The 16,364-nt window shown below is 40.6% G+C and overlaps 1 protein-coding gene across 3 annotated transcripts in view; it reads right to left on the reverse strand.

The window, feature by feature from the left end:
* ADK (adenosine kinase) overlaps window positions 1-16,364 on the reverse strand; it is a 481,956-nt gene that overhangs the window by 85,416 nt on the left and 380,176 nt on the right. For all 3 annotated transcript variants that reach the window (XM_055133311.1, XM_055133313.1, XM_055133312.1), the window contains one exon: window positions 16,172-16,286. In XM_055133311.1, the coding sequence (XP_054989286.1) occupies window positions 16,172-16,286 (115 nt within the window). The remainder of the gene's footprint in view (window positions 1-16,171; window positions 16,287-16,364) is intronic.

Consider the following 16,364-nt stretch of genomic DNA (forward strand, 5'->3'; position numbering starts at 1 on the left):
GCAAACACCCTCGGATTTTAGTCATTTAGCCTAGAGAGCCTTACAAACATCCCAGCCAAATTCTTGGTGAACTCAGTCCTACACTTATCTTTACTCTAGCTATTGCCACAACACTCACAGAAACTTTTTTTTTTTTTTTTGGTTTTTGGGTCACACCCGGCGATACACAGGGGTTACTCCTGGCTCTTCACTCACGAATTACCCCTGGCGGTGCTCAGGGGACCATATGGGATGCTGGGATTAGAACCCGGGTCGGCCGCGTGCAAGGCAAACGCCCTACCTGCTGTGCTATTGCTCCAGCCCCGAAATGTTATTATTTTTATGTATATTTTGTTTCAATGAAAAAAAGAAATGATCAGGTAAGTCAGGGAAGATGTTCCAAAGAAAAGATTTTTAGAAAACAAAAACAAAAACAGACAAAACGATGGCAGAGATATAGCTTTGAGATTTATCATTAATCATTAATATAACTAAAATATATGATAAGATGTTCAAACAATAACGGACAAAGTAAAGGATCATATAATAGCAAGGAGACAGGAAAAAGAATTTAAAAATACAAAAAGGAAAAATGAGATTACTGAATTAGAAAACTCCATAGCGGTTCTAAAATGTAGATCAGATAAAATAGGAAAGAGGATTAGTGAGCAAAATACCAGGTCACTACAAATACACAAGTTAAAGCCTGAAGATGAAATTACAAAATGAGCATAAATGTCATATGGAATATAACGAAAAAATTAATGATGTATACAACTGGCATCCCAATTAGAAAGATACATATCTAAAAAATAGCCAATTTTACAAAATTTTACATAATTTTACAAAATTGTTGAATGTCGCCAAACATAGATTCAAGGAACACTAAAAACCTCAGCAGGATTACCTAAGGAAAAGCAGAACTGAATGTACAATTAAAGTCAAATAAGTCAGAGAGGCTGGAGAGATAGTATAGGAGTTGGAGGTAATTGCTTTGCATGCACCTAGCACCACATATGATCTGCTGCAAAGTAATCCCTGAATGCAGATCCAAAACAGACCAACAAAAACAGAAGCCAGAGAAAATGAACATGCTATATTAAAAGGAGTAAGAATAAGACTGGTAGCTGCTGTCTTTAAGCACTTTTCTTTTTTAAACAAACAAAACCCAACAGAATTTTCAGAAGCACTAAAAGTGCTTCATGAAAAATTACAAAGAGATTCGTAAGTGAGCAAATAAAAGCACATGTATAAACACTAAATAAGAATATAAATGGCCCAAACAACAAACTTAAGAATCTTGACCTATGGGGCTGGAACAATAGCACAGCGGGTAGGGCATTTGCCTTGCACACGGCTGGCCCGGGTTCTAATCCCAGCATCCCTGAGCACCGCCAGGGGTAATTCCTGAGTGCATGAGCCAGGAGTAACCCCTGTGTATCGCCGGGTGTGACCCAAAAACCAAAACAAACAAACAAACAAAAAACAAAGAATCTTGACCTCATTGTATACACAGAAGCCTTGACTTAAGAATGTTTGTATCATAGTTTGATATAGTATTTTCTCACTAAGACTCTAGAATGCCTAATTTCATTCTGGTATCTACTACTTTGAAAATATAATTTTATTTTGGTTTGGACCTTGAAGAAGAACATAATTACGGAAAACAAAAAGAACCTAAATTTATAAGGTCAAGAATTTGAAAAGAAACATCACTATAGATCCTACAGCAACCCAAAAATGAAGTGAGAAAAGACTATAATTTTGTGCCAATAAACGCGAATATTTTCATGATACAAATACCTAGAAAAATAAACTTAGCAATACACGAACAGAAAAGGAAAGAAAATACTTAACACTCCTCTTCAATTAAAGAAGCTGAATTTGGAATGAAAACCCATCTAAAAAGATTCCTCTAAGTCCCAGAATCTATTTACATAAAAAGAACATGACTCTTCCAGAAAAGAAAAAAGCGGTTTCCAATTTACTTTTTTAGACGATCATCATGTTCCTACCCAATTAACAAGGAGGTTACAAAAAGGGAAAATGATGAGACAAGCCGCCTGGTGAACACTGCAAACATCGACAAGAGTCATCAGCCTGGCTCCAGACTGCCAGCAAAGTGGCAGAGAAGACGGCAGTCTACGAAGCTTCATGCTGAAGCACCACCAGAAATGAATGTCGCAGCACAGGCAAAGTCCTACCTGTCCAGGGACGCTTGCCTAGAGACTGTGCATCTGTTTATCTGACAGTCCCGGGTCAGGGCGTCGGGCCAGTGGGGCTGCATAGACATGGAAAGTCTCTGGACTGGGAAAAGGACCCAGGAGCAGGTCAGGCCACAGTCACTGGGTAGCCGAGACCCTCGGGAAGAGCCAGGACTATAGTAACAGTCCAGTTCTCAGAGGCACAAACCGCGCTGTGGGAGATCAGAGCTCAGGAATGGAAATAAGGCCGAGGCCTAGAGTTTAGGCAGCCCGCTGGGGCAGGACACAGGAGTGGCCACAGAGGCCGCGGTGCAGCCTGGCTCACACTCCCTCGTCTGCTCCCCTCCCTCCCACCCTACACTGGGGTTTTCAGTCTCATCACCATCATCTTCCTGCTCCTTTTCTGGGCCTTAGAAACAAAGAATTCCTCTGGTGTTGGCATTATGTGCATGAGAAACCATTATTAATAGCATTGTAAGCGACGGAATCTTAACAAGACATTCACGAACAGAACCAAAGAATTCCAGGGCTGGGAACTGCTAAGAGGTCTCTTAGATAAAGCATGTGCTTTGATGGTTTGACCCTTGACACTGGCACCTTATGACTTCCCAAGCACCACTGGGGTGTCTCCAGAGCACCCTCAGGTATGACATCCCACAATCCCCACAACCTGTGCAAAACAACAACAACAACAACAATTAAAGCCACAGCACCATCTGCAGGAAGACAAAAGGCGCTAACTCAGGTGCATGAGCAGAAAAACACTGCAGCCCAGCACTGTAAAACTAAAAGAAAATGCCGTTAAGTTTTTAGAGGACATACTTAAAGAATTGGAGGAGGCAACAGGCAAAGAATAGAGAAGAAATATTATAATAATAGATGTAGGATAACATTGGCTTGCCCTTCGTTGATGAACTCAGGAAGTTGCCCCTTCTGGCTCTCTCCCCTAGCCCCATCTACACATATATGAAGAAGAGGAGAGCCAGACTCAAGCGCTGAAGTGCTTGCACAGAGTACTGCTGGGAGAGATTCCCAGCACTATGGGTGAAGCCCCATAGTGTCTAGAAGGGTGGCCCAAACCAATACCCCTCCAGCTCACTACCTGCCCCACACTCAAGGTTAAAAAGATCTACAAAAGCTTACGGAGGGCTTCACCAAAGAAATCAAAGATATCAGACAATTCCCGAGATGATGGGATTAATGAAAATATACATGTAAAAAAATCCAGTCTAACATGGAAAGCTTAACAGGTAGACTCACTCTCCCAGAGGAAAGAGTACCAGAAGGTGAAGAGACAATCACAGCATCTACTGAAATAGAAGGTGGGGCGGGGGTGGAAGACAAGGCTTAGGAAAAATGGTAAAGTATCAGATTCTATTAGGAGGGAGGAACGGAGGGAGAAATGGGGGGGGGAGGGGAGAGAGAGAGAGAGAGAGAGAGAGAGAGAGAGAGAGAGAGAGAGAGAGAGAGAGAGAGAGAGAGAGAGAGAGAGAGGAGTTGAAAAGTTCCCCAAACTAAAAAACCCAGCTATATAGATATCAGGAAGCTGAGAAAATACCCATACTTCAGAATCCAAACAAGCCTATAAGAATCCAAACGAGCCTATAAGCATTGTTAAATACTCAAAAGTCAATGACCTGTCAGTGTCTGTGTTGCAAGCCATAATGCCCAAAAGTAGAGAGAGAGTATGGGGAATATTGTCTGCCATGGAGGCAGGGGGAGGTTGGGGAAGAGGGTATACGGGGATATTGGTGGTGGGGAATGTGCACTGGTGGAAGGATGGGTGCTTGATCACTGTGTGATTGTAACCCAAACATGAATGCTTGTAACTATCTCATGGTGACTCAATAAAATTAAAAAAAAAAAAGGGTCAAAGATAGAGAAAGAATATTGAAGTCTGTGAAGAAAAAGGGAAACATAACCTCTATCAGCCTTTGATAAGGCAACTCTGCAGAAACACTACAGGCAAGAATAGAGTGGCAAGACAAACTGTATCGGTCAAAAAAACTTTACCTGGCAAAATTATCATTTGATTATGATGGAGAAATAAAGGTTCTTTCAGACAGATAAAAGCTAAGAGAGTTTACTATCACCAGACCTGCTCTAAAGAAATGTTGAAATGTGAAAAAGGTGAAACAAAAGATAACAAAATCTTGAACACAGAGATAAACAGTAGTATAGGAACAGAAGCAAACACAACAAAAACTAAAAATTGAGGAAAAAAGGAAAGGATTGGTGCAGTCAAATTATGACAACTTGGTATCAGCACAAGAAAGGACTATAGCAGATATAGATCCTATGATCCCCTGGTAATCACTGATTTAGAGTACAGACATTAAAAATAAAAATATTTTTTTTAAAAAAGGGAAAACCATGGAGTAAACTATACACATGAAAATACAAAATTAAAGGGGAGAAAAACAACATACATTTAAAACTACCCAAAAACAAGAGAGAATGGCAAGTAAGTCCCATATACCATTAGGCAGAACCATACAATCGAAACAGATATTACAATTACAAAAAATGAAGGGGTGTGGCAAAAATGATTTTAGAAAGATACTTGCACACCTACGTTCACTGCAACGCTGCTCCACCAAGAACAGATGACGGGACAAAAAACTGAGAAAGGAGGCCAGAGTGATAACGGTGGTGGGGGCGGGGGTGCGCCTGTTCTGGACAAGGCCAACCTGGCTTCCATCCCCAGTACCTTGTCAGCCAGGAGGGGTGTCTGAGCACAGGGGCAGGAATAAGGCCTGAGCACCACTGGGTGTGTCCCCCAAACAAAGATGAACAAAAATACTGAGGGGTGTGTGTGTATGTGTATGTGTGCGCGCGCGTGCGTGTGTGTGCGCGCGCGCGCGTGCACGCGAGTGATAATCTGTGTGTGTAATGAGACACTACCCAGCTTTACGAGAAGATGAAAGTAAAATGTGGTTGGGGACCCCGAGCGAGAAGAGAGATGCGTGCTGAAAGTAGACTAGAGACTAAACACGATGGCCACTCAATTCCCCTATCGCAAACCATAACACCCAAAAGGAGAGAGAACAAAATGGAATGCCCTGCCACAGAGGCGTCGGGGGGCGGGGGGAAGACGGGATTGGAGGGTGGGAGGGATAGTGGGTTCACTGGTGGTGGAGAATGGACACTGGTGGATGGAAGGGTTCTCGAACATTGTATGAGGGAAACACAAACACGAAGAGGTAACTGTAACTGTAACTGTAATTGTAACTGTACCCTCACAATGACTCACTAATTAAAAAAAAGTAAATTTAAGAAAAAAAAAAAGAATATTGCATGCCTAAAACTCTAACCGTATTATTGTAAAAACTCTAATCATATTGTACCATGGTTCCTAAATAAAAATTGAATAAATAAATGAAAGACACTTCTTTAAAAAAAAAAAAAGAGAAGATGAAAGTAGGGCCTGAGTGATAATCAAGCAGGTAGAGCACTTGTCTTGCACTCTGCCACTCCAGGTCTAATCTCTGGCATTGCACATGCTGTTCTGAGCCCCCCAAGAATGAATCGTGAGTGCAGAGCCAGGAGTAATCCCTGAGAACCACCATGTATAGCCCCCAAACCAAAACCAACCAAATTAAAAAATACCCCCACTCCCCCAAAAAAAATTCACAAAAAGAAAAGATAAAATCACACAATTTGCCACTACGTGCATGGAACTATGTGCATTATGGGGCTTGAGGTCAGGCAGAAGGGCGTGTTCAGATACGGAATCATCTCCAAAACACATTAAAGGAACAAAAAATGGCCATGAAATTCAGCTTATAAACCTGAGTTTATGAAGAGTTTGTGCTGGGGCTGGAGGGTAGGTAAAAAGGACCCCTCGACACTGGACAGGGGTCGTCATTCTGTTGGTGGATACAGTGCTAGCATAGCCGGAACCTTGTTATTAACATTATTGTAAATCATGGTGCCTAAATAAAAATGGAACTAAACAAATTAATGAATGGCAATTAAGTGAATTCTAGGATTTATCTAGAAATGCAAAGTGCCAAGAAGACTGACATTGCAGATAAAAAAAAGTGTGATTACAAACAAAGTAATTAAGGAACTGTAAACTGGTACAACGATAAAGAGAACCATAGAGAAGAAAAGACAGACTGCAAAAAGACTCCCAGATAAAAGGTCATCTTAAATGTAACAAAAGTGTAAATGCAATGCAGCCAGGGAAAGGATGATTATATTACTGAATGATGATGGATCAACTTGTTAATCATAGAGCAAAACAAATATTATGTCATATATTCTATGCCATATGTAAAAATGAACTTTGGTACTAGCTGGATGGTGGATCTAGAGCAAAAGACTGAAAGAAGGAAAATTTCACAAATGTTCTTTAGAAAAAAATAAAATAACACTACCCATAAGGGAGAAACATTAGAAACTAGGCTATACTAAAAGCAGAAGATTTTATTTATTTCTTGTTTTGTTTCTTGGGGGGCCACACCCAGCAATGTCGAGGAGTTACTCCCGGTGCCGTATTCAGGAATCACCGAGGAGCAAGCCCTGGCCGGCTGTGTGAAAGGCAAGTGCCTTCTCCACTGTACTAGGGTCTGTCCCCAAATCAAGAGATTTTATTTATTAAAAGTTTAATGGAAAATAAATTATGATGGACTGAAAAGACAAGCAACAGAGCATCTGCAATATATTTCCTTAAGAAAAGACTTGTGTGAGATGAACCGGGAGCCGCGGCACGAGAAGCAGAGCCTCCGCGCCTATTGACTGTGATCCTGAGGTCTCCTAACCCATTTTGGCACCAGAGCGGATTCTTGCAGCCATCCATTTTGACTGTGAACTGAGCTAAAATATTAGAAACCCAAAACCGCGCGGCCGCAATTGCGGCCGCGTGGACTCAAAGTCTTCACTCTTAGCAATGAAGAGAAATTATTAGATGATGCCTATTCACAGGCCTGGTTGTTGGGGAAAATTTCCAATCAATAATAGTGAGTTCTGTATGGAAATATGGAATGTACTCAATATGTAGAGAGAATAATGGGAATATCATTAGCTACTTAGATGGGGGTGGGGTGGGAGGGGGGTGTATTGGGGTTCTTGGTGGTGGAACGGGTGCACTGGTGAAGGGATGGTGGTTTAATCAGTATTTGACTGTGACTTAAACCTGAAAGCTTTGTATTTTTTTTCTTGTTTTCACGGTGGTTCAATAAAATATTTCTTTAAAGAAAAAAAAAAAAGAAAAGACTTGTGCACAGACTACATAAAGAATTATAACTTGGATTGGAGAGGAAATACAGTGGGTAGGGCATTCGTTTGGCACGTGGCTGAACCAGGTTCGATCCCAGGCATCCTATAGGGGCCCCAAGCACCACCAGGAATAATTCCTGAGTGCAAAGCCAAGAGGAACCCCTGAGCATCATGGGGTGTGGCCCTCTCCAAAGAATTATAACTCAATTCTTATATGGTAAAGATATTTTATTTTTTCTATCTGGTGGTTCACATTTCTCTTTTACCATTTAAAATTTTATGGAGGGGCTGGAGCGATAGCACAGCGGGTAGGGCATTTGCCTTGCACGCGGCCGACCCGGGTTCTAATCCCAGCATCCCATATGGTCCCCTGAGCACCGCCAGGGGTAATTCCTGAGTGAAGAGCCAGGAGTAACCCCTGTGCATCGCTGGGTGTGACCCAAAAACAAAACAAAAAAATAAATAAAAAATAAAATAAAATAAAATAAAATAAAATTTTATGGAATTGGTAAAATTACTACACCCCAAAACAAAAGTGCCCATGACCTTCTACCACTGTCCCTAAGTCACTCTCTTTGTCCCCCCATGATACCGGCCATTCTCACTGGTGGCATTGGTTTTGTTTGAAGTATCCCAATAATAAATGTGGATAAACACTTGTTTTTATATGTCCTTCGACATCTCTATATCTTCCATGGAGAAGTTTCTATTTAGATCCTCTCCCCAGTTTTTGATGTAATCACTTTTTTGTTGTTGCTCTGGGAGCACTCCATGTAATTTGGATATTAAATGTATTGTGCGCAAATATTTTCTCCCTATTAGTAAGATGTCTTTTTATTTTGGCATCTTCTCAGGCAACATTAAAAAAAAATTTATTTAGTAAACCTGTATTTTTTTTTCCTTTTTGGGTCAACACCCAGCAATGCTCAGGGGTTACTCCTGGCTCTGCACTCAGGAATTACTCCTGGCGGTGCTTGGGGGACCACATGGGATGCTGGGAATCGAACCTGGTCAGCTGCGTGCAAGGCAAACGCTCTACCTGCTGTGCCATCGCTCCAGCCCCGACCTGTATTGTTTTTGCTGGGGCCATATCCAGGTGTGCTCAGTGGTTTCTCCTGGCTTGGTGCTCAGGGATCACTCTTGGCAGGGTTTGGGTGACCACAGGGGGTGCTGTGGATGGAACCCCATTGGCCTCATTCAAAGACAGTGCCCACCCACTGTACCACTGCCCTGGACCTTAGGCAACATATTTGAATAGAAATTTTGGGCCAGAGTAACAGCATAGGGCTGAAGGTACGTGCTGTGCATGTGGCAAAGCCCGGTTCAATCTTCACCAACACGTGGTGCCCTGAGCATTGCTGGGAAAGTCCCTGGAACATGGCCAGGGCAGCCTGGGGAAGCAGGGCTGGCGATCAGGCAACACTACATCCTTGGCCCTGGCACCGAATCACTGGCTAGGGTTGGCTAGGGATCACTGGGAGGGGTTCTGGGCACTAAGGAAGCTCTCCCAGTCACCTAGACACACAAAAAGAGGCCATGTTCCAGGAGTATGGAAATTCCACATACATTATTATAAATTACTTCTGACCTTTCCACTAATTAGATAATTTTGGCTTCTGTTGTTACAAAAATTAAAAAATGGGATCATGAGCCACTAACTTATTTATATTCCTCGTTTAGTATTATTTTAAATGAAATCAGTGGGGCAAGGTGGGATGTGGAGATAAAAGGGGGCGCATAAGGTGGGGAGGACCTGAGACAATGGTGGAGGAAGGTGGTGCTGGTGTTGGAATGTCGTAAGCATGAAACTCTTCCACTGACAGTATTATAAAACACCTCTCTGTCAATGCCATGCACAGTCAAGCTGGAAGATTGCTGTGTAAAGAAGAGAAAGGAAAAGAAGAAAGAAGAATGCTACTTACTTTTCTCTACCCACACCAGCACCAATCTATGCAACAGGATCAGCATTTAAAACTGATTTGACTGGTAAAGAGATAACGCTTCCAAAATGATTTGTAATATTAGTTAACAGCAGTCACAGTTGCAATTATGTGCCGACATTCTTTTTCCAGGGCCTGAAATTGTTTTCATTTAGAGTTTGTATTTTCCCAGCGCCACATTCTGTATTTGATGCCTACCAGAATTGCAAATTACACTGACCTTTTTCCTTCTAGAGTAATGGACAGCGCTGAGTGTTTTCAAAGAACACGAAAACTAACAAATGGGATGACAAGTTTCTCCAAGGGCTCAGGCACACAGAGACAAGGAATCCCAAGAAGCCCCCTTCCTTCTAATGAAATGCTCAAAGGTACTAAGGTGGGACTATTTTGAACTCTAAGCCCCTCACAGGTAGGAGTCTATTTTAAAGTGATATGAAGAGTGCCTGCAAGAGTACAGAGGGTCCTTGATACTTTGTATAATTGATTGAGAAAGAAACGTTTACAAAGTCTGACTTACAGAACTGTGCTAAAGGGTCCCCCCACCCTTTGCCCCTACCCAGATCACAGGATCAATGAACTTGGTGATACGATCAAATCACCTAATCCACTGTTTGAGTGAGAGATGAAGGACAGAAAAAATTGTTACAGCACCCACGGGGCCATTTCAGCAAAACACAACCTACTTATCCTCTGTTCAAACCCACCACCCCCATACTCAGACATTTTCCTTGATGACGTTTATATATTAATACTCCTCACAGGGTGGATCAGATGGAAGGGGTGGCATCTTTATAATGGCAAGCCTGCATTTAATAATGCCTACAAAGTGATTCAGAAATGATAACACCTATTCTAAAGTTGAAAATCTCTGACCTAATAGTTTTTCTCCCTTTGGAAAAAATTAGAATTCAAACAGGAAAAGGATTTGTCCATGGACAACCTATTTTATTCTCATAGTCATTGCACAAAATGCATTATTTTCAACTTAGAACAAAAGGCCAATTTGCTCTTTCCTATTTTCAGTGCTATATTTAGGCCAGAAACAGAGAAATGTAAACTTGCTATAAATTTCTACGGAAACTTATTCTTGACAAAGGCTTATAAGGATTAATGATAAAAGTATATTAAACTCATAAGTAATTGTCATCCCACAGATAATGAAAATTTTAGTTTTACATTTTCTATTTTATGAAAACAAAATTAATTTCCTTTCCTTGATGCTCCTCCTACCTAACAGGTCAACTCAACAGCTACTTAAAAAAAAAAAATCATCTTTTCTGTCCTATCTTGCCAGTCTTCATTTTAACACTTTCTAGTGCTCACCCCACATTTCCCCTCCTGCCAAAGCTGGGCCTTCATTCAGCCTGCAAACAGGGAAGCAAAAGTGATTGAGATGTGTAAAAACCTCTGGATAGACAAAGACAGGGGTTGAAAATCCAATCTGAAATACAGGTGACAGAAAACAGTGCATGCAGAGCAGACTTGAGATTCACAGGCAATTTCGGGAAAAGAAATTCAAAGAATAACATATAAAATAATGAAGATCTAGCCTAGAGATCTTATGTCAAAGGAGAAAGGGCTCCAGAATTAAATACCAAAGAATCTGGTTTTGTTTTATTACTAAATGCCACAAACTAGCAGCTATCATTTAAAAATACTCTACAGCGTGAGGTTTAGGAACAATGATTCCTAATTAGTGTTTTAATAAGTGTGTTAGCACTGCCTCGTGCCACTCTGGAATGCCACTTATAGTAAATTAAGGGACACTTTGCCTTCCCATCTTTCATTAGTATTTTAATGCTAGGAGGTGGGAAAAAGCTGATCCATATTCAAGAGGAGAGGAGGAAAAACAATAACAAATTGGCATCTCTTCTGCGAATTGCCCCACAGGCCAAGCATTTTTATGTTCTTAATCATTATTAAATGACTTAACATGACACCCAGAGCCTGGCGAATGATTGCATCCTGACATGAGAACGAATTACAAATGAAATGAAAGATCAAGCCGTATTAGAGGATTGCCTCTGGGAAATGAAAATCTTTAATTCTCTTTATTATTGACATTTATTTGGCTGCCATGAATAACAACATAGCAAAGAGATTCAGCTATGCCTGTGCACTGAATAGCTTATCCCAGGGCTCAAAACTGCATTAACATTTATCATGTTTGCTTTTGTAGCTGACACCATTGAACAGATTCTCTATCCATCTTGTATTTATCATGCACTGCAGACATAGTGCATCCTCTAATTTAAGTTCATTTTCATATAGTAGGAACAGCAAAGATTAGCCAGAATCTTTCCTCAAATAAATTCATGCTGGTAAGCATTCCTCAGAATGGTTTAATAGATGTAATAAAGAACAAAATGACTTGACAAGGAAATTTCAGTCACAGGATGGGGAGGCTAATTTTAAGGTTTTGATTGGGGAAAACTGTAAATTTACAATGAGAAAGAGACTCGTACAATATGTATATCTGGAATGTACAAAGCCCTAAAATAAATGTCTCCATAAAGAGCAACCAAACGGCATTTTCCCAATCTGAAGGCAGCACTACAGTGCTTAGAAAATAAGAAGGCCACAGATTTTTCACTTTTTTAAACAGTGCTCAATGCCAAGACAGGGACGGGTACACATGAGAGGGATTCAGATGGTTATTAGCAACGCGGAGGTATCTTCTCATGATCCTTTTCTCTTCTCTCTTGTATAAATTAAGAAGATGACTTTTCCTGCTTGAAAACATTATATATTACCTGGCGCTTTCTCCACATGATCCTCTTTGACCGGATTGCCCTCCTTTCTTCAAATCCTCCCTAGAATACTAGGCTTAGTGAGGATATCAACATGTCTAGGGAGCTGTACTTCATAACTCTGAATTGCGATCAAAAAATATTTCTTATTTGGACAAAATCTTTTTTTACTTTTTTTTATCATTAATTATGGAAACATTCAAGCATAAACAGAGAAGGAGGAGGAACTAGTACAACCATCTTCCCATATCCATCACCCAGCTTAAACACCCGGCTCGGGCGGAATCCCATTCCACCTATTACTTTACTTTGCCATTTACCACTCACTGCATTATTTTCAACAAATATTTTTTGAAGTAAATCTCTGAATCTTGTTTTACAAATTTCTGAAATAATACAAAGTTGGAATGAATTCAAGAAACCTTTCCTTTGAAATCTGATAATAAATTCTCAGGCCATTTTCAGGCTTTTTATTTAATTCAGCAAAAATGTACTAAGCTCTATTGATCTCCGAGTCAATACAACCAATTATTCCTTGCATTCATATTTTGAGTTAATTAATTTTATTTCTCAATTAAGACACATATTTAAAATTTCAGTGTTCTAACAGAGTACTGAATAAACACAAAGGTAATTATTTTTATAGTTTATAATACTTATCAATTAACTGGTTTTAAATTTAATAGCTCAGAGAGAATAAAAACGTTTGTATGTTGGCTGTAGGTACCATAGTAACAAATTAAACACTTCAATCAGCAAATGTTTGCTTTTTAGATGAAATTTCTATTTGTATTAGTGCTACAAAATGCACAAGTGAGGGGGCTAGAGTGACAGTACAGCAGGTAGGACACTATCCATATATGTAGGGTATCTGTGTCGCCCCACCCTCGGCCCCAGGCAAGACATTTCTATACAGGCAATATTCATAAAATATCAAAGTAATTAAATTAAATCAAATAGACTTGGCTAAACTTAATTATAACTATAACATGATCCATTGAAAATGAAATATTTTCCTATAAAGGGTAGGAATATTTATGAGAATAAAAGGCACACGGCTGGGGCGATAATACAGTGAGTCAGGCATTGGCTTCACACATGGTTGACCTGGGTTCCATCTCTGGCACCCCATATGGCACCCTGACCACTGCCACATGTGATTCCTGATCACAGTGCTGGGGTAACCTCTGTGCACTGCTGTATGTGACCACCTCCCCCCCAAAAAAAAGAAAAGAAAAAAAGGAACAGTCCAAAAATTGCAAGGAGGAGCTGGATCGATATTACTTTGGGTGGGGCATTTGCTGTGCACACGGCTGATCTTGGTTCAGTCTTCCACATTCTGTATCGGCCCAGCAGCACCGCCAGGAGTGACCCAAAAAGTCAAAATATGAAAAACCCCAACCCCCACCCCCCAAAATCACCTAAAACAAAAACCAACAACCCAACGCCCCCTAAAAACCTGCAAGGAACCACAAAAATTCCTTAGTCCAAATGAAGAAGAACAAGGCTAAAGGCAGCACACTCACTGATTTCAAATTGTATTACAAAGTTACAGGAATCAAAACAATATGGTACTGGTACCAAAACAGATGCACAGATCAATGGAACAGAACAGAGAGACAGAAATATAACTATTCACATATGGTCAAGAAAGAGGCTGAATAGCAGTGCAGCAGGTAAGGTGGTTTGTCTAGCATGCACCCAACTTGGATATGATTCCTGGTACCCCATTAGTTTCTCGGAGTAAACCAGGAGTGACACCTGAGCATGGAGCCAGGATTAAGTAATGAGCACAGCCAGGTGTGACCCCCAAACAAAGATGCAAACAAAATGAAAGAAAGACTTACATGTAAGAGCAGAGACAATGCTTAAGTACTCAGATAAGAAAGACCAAAAGCAAAGGTAATAAAAGCAAAACTAAACATGCATTGCTCTCTCTCCCCCTCTCACAGCAATGAAAATTATTAAAACCAAACTCTACCAATGGAAGAAAGTTTTTGTGAATTACATATCTTACAAGAGGTTCATATTCAAAATATATACAGAACTCTAGCAAAATATCAACTCCAAAGTCTCAAAAAAATCTAATTAAAAATAGGGTAGAAGGGGTGCCAGAAAGATTGTTCAATAGGGAAGGTGCAAGGCCTTGATGCAGGTTTGATCCCGGTATCACATATGGTTTGTGATGCATTTCCAGGAGTGATACTGCAGTACCCAGGAGTACATGCTGAGCACCGCTTGGGTATGGCCCCTCAAACAAAAGCAAACAAAAATTGGGCAGAGGACCCGAATAAACATTTTTCTAAAAAAGATATAAAAATGGCCACACATGGACCAGAGCAAAAGGACAGCGGGTAGGGTGCTGGCCTTGCATGTGGCCGACCTGAGTTCAATCAATGGCATCCAACATGGTCCCCTGAGCACCACCAGGAGTTATTCCTGAGACAGAGCCAGAAGTAACCACTGAACATTGCCAAGCAGACCCAAAAGCCCCCAAGGGGGGCGGGGAGGGCCAAACAGTACATAAAAAATAATAAAATGCACTCAAAGTCTCCACCAATCTTCAGAAAAATGCAAACCAAAACCACAATGAGTTATTAACTTATACCCATTCGAATGGCTGTTCTTGCTACAGATATAAGAAATTCTAGGTGGGGTGACCACTGGAGAAAAGCAATCTGTGCACACTGCTGTGGAAACACGAATCATTGAAACAACCACTATGGAAAACACTGTGAAGATTCCTGATAATGAATTAACAACATAAAAAGAATCAGTAATGAAACTACAATACGATCCAGCAACTCCTCTTCTGGGAATTCTTAAGAAAAGGAAAGTGATAACTCAAAATGATACATTCACCCCCAGGCTTGTTGTAGCATAGTTGAGAATAGCCAAGAAGTGTAAACAACCTAAGTATACATATTGGATGAATAAAGAAAATATGCTTTGTGTGAGTATATGTATGTGTATGCATATATGTAAATGTACACATGGAAATATTATTCAGCATAACAAAGAAGGAAATTGTGACTTACAATAACATGGACAGACACTAAGAGAGATAAATCGGAAAAAGACAAATATAACATGGTTTCAGTCATATATGCCCAAAACAGTAACAACAAGTCTCATAAAGGAGATGTTATTGGTACCCGTTCGAGCAAAATTGATGAGCAACGGGATGACAGTGACAGTGACTCTTTAGAGGGAAGAGGGCTGTGCTGGGCGTATGTGAGGCATATGCTTACTCAGTCACACCACCAGCTCTATTTGTGGAATCTTTAAAAAAATGAAACAAAACAGGGGATGGGAGAGACAGAACAGTGGGTAGGGTGTTTGCCTTGCACGTGGCTGACCTGGGTTCTATCCTCAGCATCTCATATGGTTCCCAAACCCCACTAGGAATAATTTCTGTTGCAGAGCCTGAAGGCAGGCCTGAACATTGCCAGATGTGGCCCAAAACAATAATGAAAACCAAAACAAACAAAAACCCGAATTAGGAGAACAGACTGGCGGTTTGCAAGAAGCAGTGGGTGGGGATAGAGTGGAAGGTGGGTAAATGTGTGGTTTTCTTAAAAAAAAAAAAAAGTTTAAAAAGAACTGAGGTATCCATCCTTTATGATGCTGTTAGTTCTGACACTGCTACTTTACAATACTGTCAGTGATACTTCCATTCATGCCTCATGCCAACACTGCACACACCGCCAGTGACCCAGGGGGCTGCCCACCCATCCCCCTCCAAGTCCCCCACCGGGTAAGCTCAGTTCTAAGGACCTACATTCCCAATATGTTGCTTTTGGTCATTTTTGGCTCCCTGACGCTGTACCTTTTACATCCCAGAGATGAAAGAGATGCTCTATATCTGTCCATCTCCCTCTCACTTCACTCAGTTCATCCACTTCTACTTCCATCCATGGATAGACAAATTGCATAATTTTTAGGCATAAAATGTGAAGATTTTTATTAAAGAAAGGGGAAAATACATTGTTTAGATAACAGAATATGGAATTTTGTTATAAGCAATTGGCCTCTGTAATACTAGGCTCCTTACACAGTTTCAAAATGGACCTACCTGTAGCCATGATAGTTTCGTCCTTCCCTTGGGTAAAAACCACGATTCGTTGCCTCTTGGAGTTCACTTTTGGCAGCGCTTGGGCCTTTTTGGCTATCTCTTTAATGTCATCAGTCTATATTAAAAGAAGAGAGGAAAAATTTCTAATATCGAGTACAACATAGAAAAATCTGATTGATAGATTAGGATTTAG

Source organism: Sorex araneus, chromosome 3 (assembly GCF_027595985.1).
Source record: "Sorex araneus isolate mSorAra2 chromosome 3, mSorAra2.pri, whole genome shotgun sequence".
Lineage (NCBI taxonomy): Eukaryota > Metazoa > Chordata > Mammalia > Eulipotyphla > Soricidae > Sorex > Sorex araneus.